Here is a 17,608-nt window from a genome sequence, read left to right on the forward strand (position 1 = left end):
TATGTTTGTAGGAAGTTGGCTTGCCCAGTACCATGTTAGGTGCCATCATGACAGGTTAGGATTTTGGGTCGTGACAAGTTGGTATCAGAGCTTAGGTTACATAGGTCTCACGAGTCACGAGCAGGTTTAGTAGAGTCTTGCGGATCGGTACGGAAACGTCTGTACTTATATTTGAGAGGCTGCCGAACCCTTAGGAAATTTCACTTTCTTGTATTTTATCGTGTGACATTGATTCAGCTTGAAACATAACTCTTTGAATTCCTTCCACGCATTCGTGTGCGCTCGGTATCATCTGTGCATCGCCGGCTTGTGATTCCATGAATGAGGTTCAAGATGAGTATTCTGTGTTTTGGTGATGGTCCAGTCTGGAGGACTTGAGATCGGGGTTAGACTGCAGCTTAAGCTCGATAGTTTCGATTGTGAGAACTTGCGCGTTTGGTAGTATCCCTATGAGTGGAATTTATGGATCGATGAGCTGTTGAATAACTATATGATGAGTATGATGTGAATACAGGATGTGTGCAGATGGGTTGAATGGGACAGAGTTTGCTATTAGGTACTTGATTCCTTTTTTGATGTGACGTACGATCTTGAGTTGTGAGTGCGTTGAGGGATCTGTCATCAGGGGCGGATCCAGCCTATTATACGTGGGTTCCCGGGAACTCAGTAGCTTTTGTAGATACCCTGTATATATATTACAAAATTCACTAAATATCCATAAATATTTGATTATGAACCCATTTACTTATTGTATATTTATTTAAGGTCGCTATAGGAACTATAAACTTTAAATCCTCGATCCGCCTCTGTCTGTCATGCTATTTAATTGTAGAGCGAAGTAGATTTTCATGTCGTGTTGATGAGTTCAAACTCAGAAATTTTAAGTGATTCTGTAGTAATTGTGGCTGCGAAAGGGTATAGTAAGATGCCAATTTGAGGCTAAGCAGGTGGGTTATATCCTGCGGAGTAATCTATGTATGTGTGTTCCTTATAATGTTGAGTGAAAGGTTTCTTTTCTCCCAGCAGGGTATATGTGTTGAGATTTGAGTTTGGATTAGTTGAGAAAGTTGACTTGACCGTCATGGGGATGAAGGCGAGCTTATTAGATGATTTGAGGTATTTTATGGTTTGTGTTACCTGAGCTTGTGAAGAATTTTCGTGGAATTGACTGCGGGATTTTGACAATAGTAGAGTATGGGTATGGTGAGTTATCATATGTTTTGTTATATGGCTTTGAGCCAAGTGTGAGAGTATGCTATCTACGATTTGATTGAATGATTATGTGCGGTACTGGTTTTGGTCCGAGGCATACTTGTTGATTAGTTATGACTTACAGAAGTGGAGATCGAGGATGACTCGAGTAAGAAAATTTCTTGAATGTGGGTTATATTGCACTTTATGAAAATATGAAAAATCATAAAATGATTAAATTGTTATTTTGAAGGATGTAGTACGCACGAAGTATAAATTTGATTGATGGTGTTAAGGCAGGGTTACTTCTTTGGGGGCTGTTGTGCTAATGAGGCTTGTGTCTTTCAACCCGTTTGGGCGGTGCAATTTAGATTTGAGCATAGCGGGTGACTTTCGAAAGGGTTCTAATGGATTCAAAATGTATGTGTCAATTGAAAATTTTCGGAATTTTGTATATCACAAGAATCAGTTATTTACACTGGATGGTGCCAGGACTTGCGGTAATTCTGTATGACTATGGATTCTACATTTCAGTGTAAGGAGGAACAATTTTAAGTCCACATAGGGTCAGTTTAAGATATTTAGATCAATGTTATAACTGCTCGGTAATCCCTGAGAAGGGTGCGTATTTCAGAAGGCGCATTGTGTTTTGACTTACGGATGTTCATCGGTATTGCGGCACTCACCTGGGTGATAGACTGTTGATGTTCCAATTATCGCTATGCGGCACGGAAGAATTATGGAAGTATTCCTAGTGGGATGATCGTGCATGAAGGATGTGATAGTCATTCGAGTGCTGGAGTTATGATCAGCTACGGTGGTTCATTTGTTCTATGAATTTGGGGGACTGGGAGTTATCAGAAACTAATTGTTTCAGGGTTGCGACCTGGTTGAGGTGAGTATTTTATTTAAACTCAGTGGAGGCAGTAATTGCGTTAATTACTTGTGATAGTTGCGCGCCACGAGTGCATACATATAGGAGGTTAGAGCCATGTGCAGGCATCGGGGCAAGTATTCATACTCGGAAGAATGCTTAGGCAAAGATATGCCTAGAGTTGACTGTTAAGCGTAAAGTTATAACGTTTTTCGTATTCGTACCTTTGTCGAGAACTATCTGGACTGCACTTGAGGTTACAAAGAGGCTAATTCCCTAAATAAATTGGGTAGTTACTATTTCTGTGTTAACTTGCCGATTTGAGTGGAGATAGCACACTTTGCACCTGCCTATTCTATGGCGTGTTATTTATACCGGTCCAGGAGCATGGGAATCTTAATTCATTTATCATATATATGTGCACTTATTTGATTGCTCTTGTATGATATGCTTGGCCTGGAAGCCGGTGACATTGGCACGTGAGTTGTCTGTGCGGGTCAAGATATTAATACTATAGCACGTGAGTTGTCCATGCGAGTGATGTTAATCTGAGCTTTAGAAGAGCTGGTTACTGTTATTAAATTCGTGTGTCTTGGTTCTACTATATATAATGAGCTTATAGTATTGCAGTTGTGGTGGTGCTTATTGAACTTGCAATACGGTTCTCTACTTTGAGACACATTCCATTTTTGGGTACAAGGTTGCGCGATTGTGGCTTGAGTTGTATTGGTGTGGCATGTCAGTGGGATAGTTGTGTTTAATAATATATGGTCATTGGACCTAGAATGAGTACTATTAGATTTTATTACGGTATATTGGGAGGATAATATTGAAAGTCGTCTTAGAAGGTGATTATGGTTCTGGTTGGGGCGAGAAAGCTCCATGACTTGTTGATATGATAAAGGGTTATGAGATTCCGCGTGTTTCTTTCATTATCATCAGTGTACAAAGGTTTTAGAACGAGATTTTATTTGATATAGGGTTTAATACCAGTACCGGGTTGGTTTTGAGTAGTTACTATGATCGAGAATGGTGCTGCAAGTATGCAAGTTGTGTAGTATGTTATGCGATTATATCCGGAGTTATGGCTATGGCTTGATACAATTTGTTTAGAATTATACAGTGTATAAGTGTGATATTCGGGTCTTGAAAAGAAATTCTGAATGTTGGAAATTGAATTCCAAGGTTTACGGGTTAAGGTTGAAGTAATGATCTTCAATTACATGGTATTGTCAGGCCCATATGGAATTGGGTGGCATGGGATCACCTCCGGATATGTGCGTGGTAAGATGGAATAGTGATGTGAAGTCTTGGAAATAACTCTTGGCACGTTCGAGGACGAACATATGTTTAAGTGGGGGAGAATGTAATGACCCGACCGATTATTTTGAGTATTTCAGCCCCGTTCCCCTATTTACTGCTCAATTTGTGCTTTACAGTTGTTATGTGACTTCCCTGTGTAATTGGTTCGGGTCCGGTGAGGTTTTGGAATGAATTGGAATACTTAGTTCCAAGGTTTAAAGCTTAAGTTAAAATAGTGACCGAATATCGACTTATGTGTAAACGACCCCGGAATAGAGTTTTGATGATTCCAATAGCTCCGTATGGTGATTTTGGACTTAGGAGCATGTCCGGAAAATTACTTGGAAGTCCGTAGTTAAATTAGGCTTGAAATGGTTAAAATAAAAATTTAAGTTTGGAAGTTTGACCAGGGAGTTGACTTTTTGATATCGGAGTCAGAATCCGATTCTGGAAATTTGAATAGGTTCGTTATGTCATTTATGACTTGTGTGCAAAATTTGAGGTCAATCAGACTTGATCTGATAGGCTTCGACGTTGAATGTAAAAGTTGAAAATTCTTAGTTTCATTAGGCTTGAATTGGGGTATGATTCGTGGTTTTAGCGTTGTTTGATATGATTTGAGGTTTCGAATAAGTTCGTATGATGTTTTAGGACTTGTTGGTGTATTTGGTTGAGGTCTCGGGGGCCTCGGGTGAGTTTCGGGTGGTTAACGGATTTGGAAATTTGTTTTGGAGAATGGCTCAAGCTTTAGATGTGCTCGTGTCTGGTTTTCTTCTACGCGTTCGCGATAGTGCTCTCGCGTTCGCATAGAGGAACTTGAGCACTTCTGGATTTTTTCCCTCGCGTTCGCGATATAAGTCCCGCGTTCACGAAGCATTGAGGTCTTAGGTCTACGCGTTCGCGATAGGGTCCTCGCGTTCGCGTAAAAGAGCGGTATGTTGGTTCTTCAGGCAATTAGCCTACGAGATCGCGTAGTGCCGCATGCGTTCGCGAAGGGTCAGGCAAAGGAAGTGCGTAGAGGGATTTTGGGGCAGAAGAACTTGTGCATCGCGAACGCGAGGGACATGCCGCCTTCGCGAAGAAGGAAAACTCGGCGGGACAAAAATTGTGCTTCGCGAACGCGAGGCAGTGGCCGCGTTCGCGAAGAAGGAATGCCTGGACAAAATGTTTAACTTCTGAAAATGGGACTGACGAATTGGAGCTCGGGAAGAGGCGATGTTTGGGAGATTTTCAAGGAAAATAACGGGATAAGTGTTCTTAACTCAATTATGGTCAAATTACCCTAATCCATTGTTGTTCTTAACTTTTAATGGGTGAATTAAGTTGAAATTATTTTAGAAAACCCCTTGGTTTAATTTGAAGATTAGATGGTCGAGTTGATGTCAGAATTTGGTGAAATTGTTATGGTTAGACTCATGGTTGAATGAGCTTTGGGATTTTTATAACTTTTGTCGGGTTCCGAGAAATTTTGGGTTAAATTTCAGTTTTTATCGAAAAATTAGTATTTTCATTTGAAATTTATTCCTATAATTTGTTTTGACTGAATCAAATTATTGTGGCTAGATTCGAGGCATTTGGAGGCAGATAGGCATTGCAGAATAAAGAATTTTACGGTTTGAGATAAGTAACAGTTCTAAATTTCATCCTGAGGGTATGGAACCCCGGATTATGTGTTATGTGATTGGTTTTGAGGTGACGCACATGCTAGGTGACGGGCGTGTGGGCATGCACCGTAAAAATTGTGACTTGATAAATTCCATGGATCTGTGTAGTTGAATAAATTATTTTTACTCGTATAGTTTTCCACATATTAGAGAAATCGAACTATAAATCAAGTTTAAACCATGTGTTGACACTGTTGGGATCCACAGAGGTCGTGTACGTGTTGAATTATCTGTTAAATTACTATTTTGTACTATATCACGGTTTTACTTGCATATTACATCTCAGTCTCTCTTGTTCATTATTAGTGCATCATTACATTGTTGGTGGGCTGCTTATCATGATTTCTGAGAGCCCAAGAGACTGAAGAGGTTGATGACTGAGTGGGACCGAGGGCCTAATTGTGAGGATATTTATGGGATCGGGTTGCACGCCGCAACGTGTTTTATTGATTTATGCTATAATTGGCTTGTTATAGCGCTTGGGCTGAAGAATCCCCTCCGGAGTCTGTACACACCCCCCAGTGAGCGCATGTACCTACTGAGTGCGAGTGCGAGTGCCGAGTGCTGAGTGTTGAGTGATTGAGAGGAATAAGTGACTGTGAGGAAAGAGTGATTGTGAGGTTGCAGTGAATGGGAGGACTGAGTGATTGTTGCTCTGACATTATGCATTGATTTCATTATTTTTGCACTTCAGCTGTCATATATCATTGTTTTCGAATTTTGTGAAAGGCATTATCTTCTGTTTCAGTCGAATTTGATATGAAATTATTGTTTGAGTTTTAAATGTTGAACTTGAAAGAATACCTACCTTCTTATGTTGGAAATTACTGTATTTGGACTTAGCTGTGAAGCTCGTCACTATCTTCAGTTCTTTATTTAGTATTGTTACTTATTGAGTTGGTTGTATTCATACTACACCCTGCCCTTCGTTTGTAGATTCAGGTATTCCCGGACACAGTGGGTGTTGATTCCTTCGTACAGTTAATTTTTTGGAGATTTCGAGGTAGCTGTCGGTGTTTCGCAGACCTTGTCTCTCATTCCCTTTCTTCTTGTTTACTGTATTTGGTCTCAGACTATTATAGACCATATTTTTCAGACTATGATGTATAGATACTCATGTACTCTGTGACACCCCGATAGTTGAAAATTCCACGTTATGTTTTGGGCTTTCCTATCCCGTGTATGAGAACTTTTGCTATTAAATCTGTTTTAATTCATTCTTGTTAAAAGTGTTGGAAATATATTTATGAGAAGTTGGCTTGCCTAGTACCACGTTAGACGCCATCACGACAAGTTAGGATTTTGAGTCGTGACAGTCCCATAATTCTTTCGAAATTTTCATAGCACTGTAGACATTGTACAAGTCATCCTCCAAAGCACTTAGAATGTAACCTTTGCAAAGAAAATCTGCCTGTTTTCACACCTCAACAATCATAAATTTCTTGTTGTCTGGCATGTCCGCGGCAAGCAATGGAGATTCTTTACTGGTGAGTTTCTGCATACCAAGTGTGATAAGACAGAAGAACACCCTTTGCTGCCATTCTTTGAAGTTGGATCCAGAATATTTCCCCGGTTTCTCGGTCGGTGGCACATCTGTTCGGCTTGACGAGGCTATCGTCGTTGCCGCAATAGTCGCAGAAGAATTTTCATTATCAATTGTCATTTCTCACTGTCAATAACATAAGAGTTCAATTAATGGAAAAAAAAATAGTACAATAAATAGTACTGTAATTAATGATAAACAGTACGTTTAATAAATAAAAACCGAAGTTTTTATATACTGTTTCACAGAAAACGATGAAGATTTTTATGTTCTTCAAATCGTTTCTGAATTTTAATACTCCGATGAAATTTTTATATCTTCAAATCAGAATAGAAAAATTCAGAAGGAGTAGAAAATCACACAGGTTTTAATCTCCAAAAATAGAATACAGATTATAATATTAAAATAATTTCCTTAAGATTGTTAGCCAATATGTATTACTATAATGAATAATGAAACAGTATATTTTCTGAAACAGAAAACAGAAACAGAAAGTTAGCAGTAACAGAATGTCGAAATAATATCTGAAAATAATTTCGGAATAAATTGAGCCCACTGAATGCACAGTGTGTCCTTAAGAAAATTATTCCCATCAAATACCCGAGGTGCTGAAATATTATCCTCCCAAGATAGAACGATTTAACTCACTAGTGTATTGGTACCAAAAACTCTGATGAACTTTGAACCACTCAATGGTTGTAAAACACACTAGAAAATTTTGTGCAAAAGAAGAACAAGATAAGAAAATTTTCATAAGGAAAGATTCTGTGATCAAGGTATATTTATTTTCTGGCACTATTTCTGAAAAGGGTTGTAACTTTTCAGTAACACCCATGGCTGTTGGAATAGGTGAGAACATTTTTCGTTTGAAATATTTCAGGAAAAGAGATTTAAAATAATCTGGGAAAGAAACGGGTCCCGTCGCATCTCGTCGCGTGGGTCTGTTAATTAATTAAATAATTTAAAGAAATTATGTCCCAAAAGATTAATCAATCAATCGTTGGCCGAAGCCGAAGCCGAGCGACGGCGGCGACGCGAGGTTTACTTTATTTCCAACCTATTTAACACCAAGAAAAGTGTTTTCTCAATATAAGCACGTTCACTTTTCTTTTCACCACCAATGAGGGACACTTGCTCTTTCCAAAGCAAAATGGCCATTTTTCCTGTACTTTCTTCTCCATTTTTCATTCACCAATCTTTTAATCTCAATAATGCTAACTGGGTAGAGTTTTATGAATGAAAATACAATAAATATAGTATAAAATCTACTAATCTGGTTGAGAAATTAAGTGTGTGTATTGCCGGAGGTTATTTTCTAAATATATAAAAAGCATGAATAATATTTAAAGACCAAATCTCTTATAGGTCTATTCATGTCAATCACCCACAGTATAACGGAGTTTGTGCTTATTCAAATCAAGCTCAAATCCAGCTCGACTCTGACCAAGTTGAGTTGAATTTAATTTTGCTAAGACTGCGCCCAGCCAAGCTTTAATCAGCCTTGTTGTGCCAAAGTAATACAAGCCAGCCGAGCCTCGGCTCAGTGCTTAGCGGCTGAGATGCAATGTAGTTTTCTTCGTAAGGTTGACGTTTGGTTCACATTTTTTGGGAAATGGAGTTTTTCTGCTGAAATAATGAATTACAACAACAACAACAACAATAATAATCCAGTAAAATTTCATAAGTGAGGTTTGAGCAGGTTAGTATGTACGCAGATCTTACCTCTACCCTGAGGAGTAGGGAGACTATTTCCGATAGACTCTCGGCTCAAGAAGACGAAAAGAGAAAAGAGACGATATATCAGTACCGTAAAAAAAAAAAACCACAGGAATAATAACAACATCACAAGAACCAATGAATAGATGGAAAATAGAAATAATAACCAGTAAATAAGGCCCGACATTATAAAAATGAAAGAGTAGTGTAGACACAATATTGACCACTAGCAGTCTAAGACTAAAACCTATCAGCCTAGCCTCACACTGGTAGACTAAATATGCTCAACTATCTCCTAACCTACAACCTTAATGCTCGACCTCCACAGTTTCCTATCGAGTGCCATGTCCTCGGAGATCTGAAGTCTCGCCATATCCCGCATGATCACCTCTCCCCAATACTTCTTAGGCCGCCATCTACCTCTCCTCGTACCCATCAATGCCAACCGCTCACATCTCCTTACCGGGGCATCCAAGCTTCTCCTCTGTACGTGCCCGAACCATCTGAGCCTCGCTTCCCGCATCTTGTCATCAATGGGAGCCATGCCCACCTTCTCCCGAATATCTTCATTCCTAATCTTATCCGTCCTAGTGTGCCCGCACATCCACCGCAACATCCTCATTTCTGCTACTTTCATCTTATGGATATGTGAGTTCTTAACTGGCCAACACTCCGCCCCATGCAATATGGCTGATCTAACTATCGCTCTATAAAACTTACCTTTGAGTAGCGATGACACTTTCTTGTCATACATGACTTCAGATGCTAACCTCTATTTCATCTATCCCACCCCTATACAGTATGTGATATCCTCGTCGATCTTCTATCCCCTGGATAACCGACCCAAGGTACTTGAAACTCTGGGAAATGACCCTGAAATAATGAATTGTTTTCAACAAATATTTCTTATAACAACTGCCTCCATGTGGCCTAGGAGACAACACAACTTTAATTTGATCCAACGACAATAAGTCGTACCTTGAAACACACAATGTTGTGGTGAACTGAATTTTATGAAACATTGAAGCAGAAAATGAGGAGTTTGATCATTCATCGTGCTTGTAGGATCTTTCTTATGGAAACCAAGAAATTCAACTGAAAAAAATAATTATGCTCGTTTATCCCAACGTCCAGAAGCTAAGGCGCTTTCGGAACTGAATACAAAGGAGAAACTTTGGGATGATCAAACTGTTGCTTTAATTCATGTTCTTTTTCCAATCCTTTGACCCAACCTTTGCCCCTTGTAGCCTATTTGGTCATATTTATTTTTGGTAAAAAAAAATAATATATTTTTTAAAATTAAGGTGTTTGACCAAGTTTTTAGAAGAAAAAAGTGTTTTCAGTAGAAGTAGTTTTTGAGAAGAAAAAAAAAAGTAAAAGTAGCTTCTCCCTTACAATTTTTTTTTGAAATGCACTTTTGAGAAAACATACTTAGAAATACTTTTTAAAAGTTTGATCAAACACTAATTGTTGTTCTAAATGACTTTGTAGCATAAACTGCTTCTTACCAAAAATATTTATTTGAAAATTTAATTTTAAGAAATTTCCCCCAAAAATAAACGGATTTTAAAAGCACGGAAATAGGCTATTAGTCTCCTAATACTATCTCTATTTGACGAGCATAGCTAGTTACAAAGAAATAATCTCACAGTAGTAGGTTTATGCATATCTTATACCATGAATTAACTTAGCAATACTTATGATCATTTTCCTGTTTTCTGCAAACGTGTTTGTTTACAGTATTTATTTATTTGGGCAAAGGTTGTTTCATTTCTACAGAAAACAAGTCACTCCGATGCTGATTCCACTTTATCATGTTTAAACTAGTGGGATGGTTGAAATTATTAGACTAGTTGATAATGCATTATTTTCAGAGCTTGAATTATTAAGGCTGCATTAGGGACTATAATTTTCAGCGGATAAACTAATACTTATCAAGTGGTGTTAGTCAAAATGGCCATTAATTGTAAGTTCAGACAGAAGAAAAGAAAAATAAAAGAAATAATTATTGTGTCACTTAGTCTAATAATGCACCACTAGAATCCACATTTAGAAAAGGTTAATCCCCCACCCCCTAGCACCCTCTCAAACAGTGGTGGAGGGAGGACTTCTGCTAAGGGTTCAAAAAAGGAATAACTTAAAATTTTTAAAGAGATTGGCCAGTGGGAATGGAACCAATGAACCTCATAATGGTTTTGAACCCTCTTGACCACTAAGCCATGTTTTTGGGCTGTATGAAAGGGGATTCAAAATATAATATAAAGAGGTAAAAATCAAATTTTACCGTATATATATAATGTAATTTTTCGGCGAAGGGGGTTCGGGTGAACACTCACCCCTAAATCTGCCCTGCTCTCAAACCAGCATTAATATTTGCATGAGAACCTTTTTTTTCCCAATTCATCTTCATGGCAAAGGAATTGGCATAAATATAAGAATTGTCGTTGTGTAACAAATAGTACAGGCTATCTAGTTTTCGGACTGATAATTGAAAAATAGCCATCGTTTACAAAGTCATTGAAAAATAACCATTATTTTGCTGCAACACGAATCGGTCCAGCATAATATACTGGAGATTGATGCACATGTGTATGAACTTCCAGCATATTATACTGGAACTCCAACACGCGTAAAGTTCCAACATGATATACTGAAAATTCGAGCACCTGTGTATGAACTTCAGAATATTATACTGGACCGGTATATTATACTGAAACTCCAGTATAATATGCTGGAGTTCCAGTGTATTATATTGGAACTCCAGTATATTATGCTGGAATATTTTTCGGATTTTGAACAGTGTTTTCGTTCAGATTTATCTTTACATGAAAAGTGGCTAAATTTCGATTACTTTTGAAATTGTGATTATTTTTCAATTACCACTTGTAAATTTGGCTATTTTTGAATTTCCCCCCATAAAGTTGGTGATTTAAATCATGGAAATAATTTTTTAAAATAAATGCAAAATAAAATTACAACAACAACACAGTATAATCCCACTAGTGGGGTCTGGGGAGGGTAGTGTGTACGCAGAGCTTACCCCTACCCTGGGGTAGAGAGGCTGTTTCCGATAGACCCTCGGCTCCTTCCCTCCAAGAACTCCCCACCTTACTCTGGGGGTGACTCCAACTCACAACCTCTTAGTTGGAAGTGGAGGGTGCTCACCACTAGAGTAACTACCGAGAGCTTAATGAATTGAACCACTCATTTTAGAGTACAAATTAATTAAATCACATCAAATTGATGAAAACCAAACCTATTTGGTTGGCAGGCGCACGTGTGCCTCGACAATTGTCATTTTGATTGATAGTTGATCGTGACAAAATATACTCATACTTAGAAAAGTACTTGAACAAATCCTATGACTTTTTTTGGTAATTAGGTATTGGGCATAATCAACATGTTTTCAAACTCACATGAGACAAAACCACACACTGTCACGACCTTTCTGTTTCTTTCTTCTTTGTTGGGGATCTGTTCCATTGTCTCGCTCGTAAACTTCATTCACTATCCTTTCGAACTTCCTTCTTTTTATATTTGGTACTTTCTCCATTTTACCACGCAATAAGCTTCTCTATTCATGCTAGAACAAATAATAATATATAAAACACAAACTACAAGGAAAGCTTCAAGTTTAAATTACTTAACTCGCCGACCATGTCGAGCTTCTCTACCAAAAAACAAAACAGAGTGGAAATTTTTTTTTCTTGCTGGATGCTGCTGGCCTCACAAAATTAAATTGCTAAAATATACTCCCTCCATCCCTAATTATTTGTTCCGGCGCACTAAGTTCCGGCTATGCGCGGGGGCCTGGAAGAGCCGGACCACAAGTCCAGTCTTACGCTGCGTACAATATTAATTAGACTATTTTCACGGCTCAAACCCGTGACCTCCTGGTTACATGACAACAACTTTACCAGTTATGCCAAAACTCCTCTTCTTTACAAGACCCTTCTCCATCTTCGAGAACAATTACTACTAAGGGTAAAATGAGAAGAAAATAATTAATTTTGTCTTGAACTTTTAAAATGACAAATAATTTGAGACAAGAATTTTTAGAAACTACGACAAGATAATTTGAGACCGGGGAGTATTTCCAGAGACGTTGCCCCAAAATGGATCAGAGGCGAATAATCCTGTATGTCAATCCATTTCCTTTATGTTTTCGCCTTACTGGCCAATTTGACGCAAGGAACCTAACTAGAACTTGCTTGGCAGTTTACTATAATCAACAGAAGATCACAATGCAAATATTGAGGTTTGGGGACAACACAATTTCGAGTTTTATATATATGGATTGTAGTTCCACTGGAATATTGCTGCAAGAATACATAGTACACGACACATTAAGCATTGCCGTTGAATTCTTGTGGCATGTTTGCAACCACATTTGACCATCCGGATAAAATGACACAACTCACCGATCAGCATCATGAAAAGCAGAGGAAAGTTCTCTCAACAATGACAGGAAATTTGGAGTCCCAGCGTCTGTATCTTATTTAAACTTCGTAATGCCAAGCATATAATCAAGAATTTGCAGAAGACAAGAATACTGATATGGAAGAAATACATAAACATGTCTTCACATGAATAAATTTTGTTGTCTTTGATAATACCACTAACAAACATGTGGCTACAGCTTAGCAAGATGTGGTAAACAGAACAACCGTCACATTATTCCCAACATAAAGAAAACGGAGACATCCTTAAAACATATCCATGTTCCATTAGTAGTGTCCTTTCACACTACAAATGGCAGTCTATGATTTCTTAGAAACAACCAGAGGTAATAAAAGCTAATTTACGCAAAGATGCTAAGGGATCCTGCCTGGTTTGAAGAATCTAGACAACCTTCAGCAGTTGGCAGATCGGTGAGCCATTTCCTGAAATACACGATTTTAGGCATTAATCACAATATACCAATTCCCCCTAGTAGAGAAGGTATAGTAAAACAGCACAATTTGGAATATGTCGGAACTATTATTCTCGAGATTATCTACAAACCTTTCAAGGTAGAATGGTTTAGTTCTGATGGTTTGATACAAAGACAACAGTCACTAAAGGAAGTATTCAATTACTAATAATTACCTTGCAGCACTGTTGTCAGGATTCTTCAGAATTGTCAGTCTTTTTGCAGTCTTCACAAAGTCACTGCATTACAAGTCCGAGGGCATTGATAAGAACTTTTTACTAGAAATATTTTTTGACATGAATGAATTCAAGAATAGAAAGTACTGGAAGCAATGCATGCACCTGAATGGTGCATCTCCAATTTGTCTAGATGCACCTGTTGCATCTATATAGAGTACAAGTGTCATCATATCTAATCTTTCTAATCCAAAAATGTCTGCAAGTTTTTTATACAGCTCTTCATATGATCTTAAAACTGAGATATCAAGGGCATGTCCTACATCCTCCGAATCTAGGAATACTTTGCAGTGACCAGTACTCATGCCAAGTTCAGCTGCGTGATAACCTTTATTCCAAAGTAATGTAGCGTTTGATAGACTTTCTGAAAGGCCTTTCCAGCCAAGAGAAATTCTTTCAGTTTCCATTTGTGCCTCACCGGAGGAGTCTCTTTTTGTTTGGACTTGTGGAGGAACATTAGTAGAGCGGCCACTTGACATTTGCTGCTCAGTGAGAATTGGTTGGCCAAAGAGTAAAAACCGAGGTGTTTTCAAATTATCAGCTTTATCCAACATCTGACTAGAACTACCCATGGTAAGCAAGCAAGATATGTTTTCGTTGCTCTCTTTTTGGACCTTACTGATGCCATTAAGAATTCTAGAATCAGCATCGAGTGGTTGGGAAACGGGTGGTAGCAGTCCCAACTGAATTTTTTTGCTAAGTTGGAGATCCAATAAAGGTACTCCAAACTGAGCATGCCTGGCTCCCTGTATGCCTGCAGTGATGTTGTCAGATAGACAACAAAAAGGACTGCTGGACCTGAGGGGGTTGCCCAAAAATGAAGGTAATGGAAATTGACTGTCAAGTGCAAAATCTTGCGGTAAACACAACTTTTTCCTTGGTGGTGAGAAGTGTGATAAGTGAATGACGGGCATATTAGAGACCAATTCGACAAGCCATGGGCTGACATGTTTTACATTTTGCAGTAAATCTGGTTCATCCCATGTCACCTGCAGTATATAACAAAGAAATTTATAAACCAAACAACTACAACTAAATGTTAACTGGAGATACAAAACTGGATTTAGCACTTCAAATTCGATTACATCATAGTAGCAGTAAGCCAGTAACATTCAATGCAATTACAGAAATAATTTCATATATCTAAAGTAGTCCCAATAGAATATGATAAGCCTGGAACTCACTACTAAGAGATGAAAGGAATGCAGCAACCACTTTTACATGTCATAGTTGGCAAATAGAACACTTCTGTCAAGTTTCTCGTGCTACTACTATGTGACTTCATACCATGTCTTGTGTAGATCTCCAACAATCTCCCAGCCAGGAATTGGAGAAATGGGGAAAAGGAAAGAAAATAATCCTAACACCTAGCAGGGAACGGAATGCTTTAATAGTACTGCTCAGCATAAAGAACCATCTTCGCATAACCATTATGTTTTCATTGGTTGCTTAACGGCTTAACCATTATACACACAAAAGTACTTCTTTCATCCCATTGTTAAATAGGAATATTAATATAGAATAATGGCAAATTGACATTAATAAACAGTTATGTATTGGTCCAAATAGAAAACTGAAAGTGGCTGCATTACCTGAAGAAACCGCCAAGGTGAATGAGGCCAGCGGATGGGGTCAGCAACCTGAACCGATGATATACTTCCCATGAACCAGCTGATCCGAGAAGAATCCTCGGTTTCAAAAGCCATTTTGAACCTCATCCCTGAGCACCATTGAACGTTCATTGCAGCATTCACAGAAGACGCCCTAACACAAAATTCAGGAGAGCTTGCACGAGGGTAATAAACAATTTCAAAAGGCTGGCCACTAGCAGCGAGATATGCAGCCTTAACAACTGATTCAGGGCTCACTTGTCCCTTATCTCTAAATCTCCCACCAGAAGAATTCAGTTCCATCCCACCAATACCACCCCGCTTTACCCTGCGAATTCCAACACAAAGATCACCATTTTCTGCCCTCAGAAACACAACAGAGTCCCCTGCAACCAGCTTCTTCTGATTCACAAATGAACTCCAACCAGTTGTCAACAAATGCCTCCGTGGCGTGCCCCTATAGATGTGCCTGAACTTCCAGATTGCACCATGAACATCCTTCGCGATCACAGTCTGGACAGGAGGCTCAGCTGTAAAATCCAACCTCGGGAAAATTGTCTCTGCACAGTACCTAGGAACTGAAAAACCACCCCCGTTATTTGCATCCGATTGAGTCAACGTCTTGGCGAACGAACTAGGCTTCTCAGTTGTTTCAACCGCACTGCTTCCTAAAACAGTGTCATTTTCAAAGTCATGGTTCTTGTTTTCAACCGGAATAAGCATAATCTTGGCATAAATCTCATCAGTTTCAGGGTCAGCTAAGAATTTTACAGCATTGACCCTGCATAGAATCATAGCAGAAATTCTCGGCAGAGCAGTGAAATCAACATCTGTAGATGTATGCTCAGCATGGCCTTGTGGGAAATAGAAGATGTTGGAGTTTAATGGAGGAATTTGCACCATGCTTCCTGCACAGGCGTGCCATAGCTGAGAGTCCACACACTTCTCTATCGCCTCCTTCATTTTACCTGTCCTGCAAAAGCTACTTCCTTTCTTCTTATAGATGGTTTCCTTTGGTAATAACTACAAATGACAATTTTGAAACACCTCCTACTTCTTCAGCAGGTTCTGCGTACCAAAAATAAAACATGTCAGGAACAAATTCAAGCAAAAGAAGATAATTACTGAAACAATACTACAAATAAACCTACACCAAAAGGTATTCTGGCTCAATGTTTACACCCAACTAGTAAATACATCTAATGTGCTTTTTATATAAACTTTTAGACATTTCAACAATAAAAGAACACATTACTACAACCTTTTTTTTACAATAAAATTAATTTGTTTGGTGCAAATCCTCTTTGTATTTTTTGATGATCAGAGAATCGCAGTTTCAGATTTGATTCCTGTGCGCCTATCACTATTTAAATGCGGTAATGAAGAAAAACTGGATAAGAACACAACCTCATTTACGGAAAGTAAAAATGGAAACCACAGAAGAAGCAAATGTATTACTTAAATTTACAAAGAGAGAAATTAAAACGAGAAAAAGCTGATCCAAAGCATGTCTTGTACGCAAGTTGATCGGACAATTAATTCGGAAGCAAACAATTAAAGCCTCAACAACTGCAGACTGTGCCTTCATTTAGACAGAGAGTGTAATTATAACACAGCTTCATCAATCCCCTCCTCTTCAATCAAATCCTATAACCAAAAAAAGCCTACTCTGTGACACATTAATGACTCGCAGTCTCGCTTAAAAGCACTTGCATTTACAGCCTTTTCAGTTTCAACAAGTCGTTCTGTTCCAAATTCACTTCAATTCCACGTTACTAGTGTGTCTGTTGACAACAAATTCATGGCGTCAATGTCAATGTCCGTACATGATGATTGTTCGTATGAAAAGGAAAATAACCGATTAGTCGAAGTTACTTGCCGGAGTACACTCGCTTCTTACTTAAATTTGTAACTCCATTTTCTCTCTCTTCTTCTTCATCACCGTTACCACCGCCGCCGCCGCAACCAATCTTTAACCTAAACCTTCTATAGAGCAAAATTATACCATCTCTTCGGATCTGAACAAATGTGAGATAAAGAGGGAAAAGAGAACAGACACAGAGATAGTATAGTTATAGGATTGTTAAAAATCTATCGTCTCGCGGGGAAGGAGTTATTTTGTTAAAAATATCGCGAGATAATGGCCAATGTCTTTTTACTCTGTAGAGAAGTAAATTGACTTGGAGAATTTACCCCGAGTAAAACAAAATTCTCTTTTGTACACAACCGTATTTGGCTACGTCTTGGACTGAAGCGTTCAATGATTTTTTTTTCTAAAATCAACTAAACTAAGATCGAATCTAATCCAATGTTAGATGTTAGAGCCCGTTTAAATTAGTTGATTGTAAATAACTTGTGTACGAGTAAAATCGGGGATAATGTTACCCCCGATTCCCCAGTAAAAAAATGAGAGTGAAGCATGATCTGACGCAACCTTGAGCGAAGCCGAAAGGTCCCTCGTCTCGGAGCTCGGGGGAACGAATGGTGCATCTGGGATCGGGCATGGCTAAATAACAGATCCGAACCGAGTAAAATTTCGAGACCAAGAAAAAAGAGAAAC

General features: G+C 38.5%; 1 protein-coding gene across 4 annotated transcripts; it reads right to left on the minus strand.

Annotated features, from left to right (window-relative positions):
• Nucleotides 1–12,848: 12,848 nt before the first annotated feature.
• LOC104094548 (auxin response factor 18-like) lies at nucleotides 12,849–17,116 on the minus strand. 4 transcript variants are annotated; one of them, XM_070177538.1, is made up of 6 exons: nucleotides 16,928–17,116; nucleotides 16,507–16,832; nucleotides 15,031–16,116; nucleotides 13,544–14,427; nucleotides 13,379–13,441; nucleotides 12,849–13,173 (listed from the first exon to the last, which is right to left on the minus strand). In XM_070177538.1, exons 3-6 carry the CDS (start codon nucleotides 16,009–16,011, stop codon nucleotides 13,092–13,094), a joined length of 2,010 nt encoding a protein of 669 aa, XP_070033639.1. In that variant the 5' UTR covers nucleotides 16,012–16,116; nucleotides 16,507–16,832; nucleotides 16,928–17,116; the 3' UTR covers nucleotides 12,849–13,091. The 4 variants fall into 4 exon arrangements, with proteins under 4 accessions (XP_070033639.1, XP_033511586.1, XP_009598800.1 ...); XM_033655695.2 differs by lacking the exon at nucleotides 16,507–16,832 and having other exon boundaries at nucleotides 16,949–17,116; XM_009600505.4 differs by lacking the exon at nucleotides 16,507–16,832.
• Nucleotides 17,117–17,608: the final 492 nt, after the last annotated feature.

The sequence above is a fragment of the Nicotiana tomentosiformis genome, chromosome 6, assembly GCF_000390325.3.
Source record: "Nicotiana tomentosiformis chromosome 6, ASM39032v3, whole genome shotgun sequence".
NCBI classification, from domain to species: Eukaryota; Viridiplantae; Streptophyta; class Magnoliopsida; order Solanales; family Solanaceae; genus Nicotiana; species Nicotiana tomentosiformis.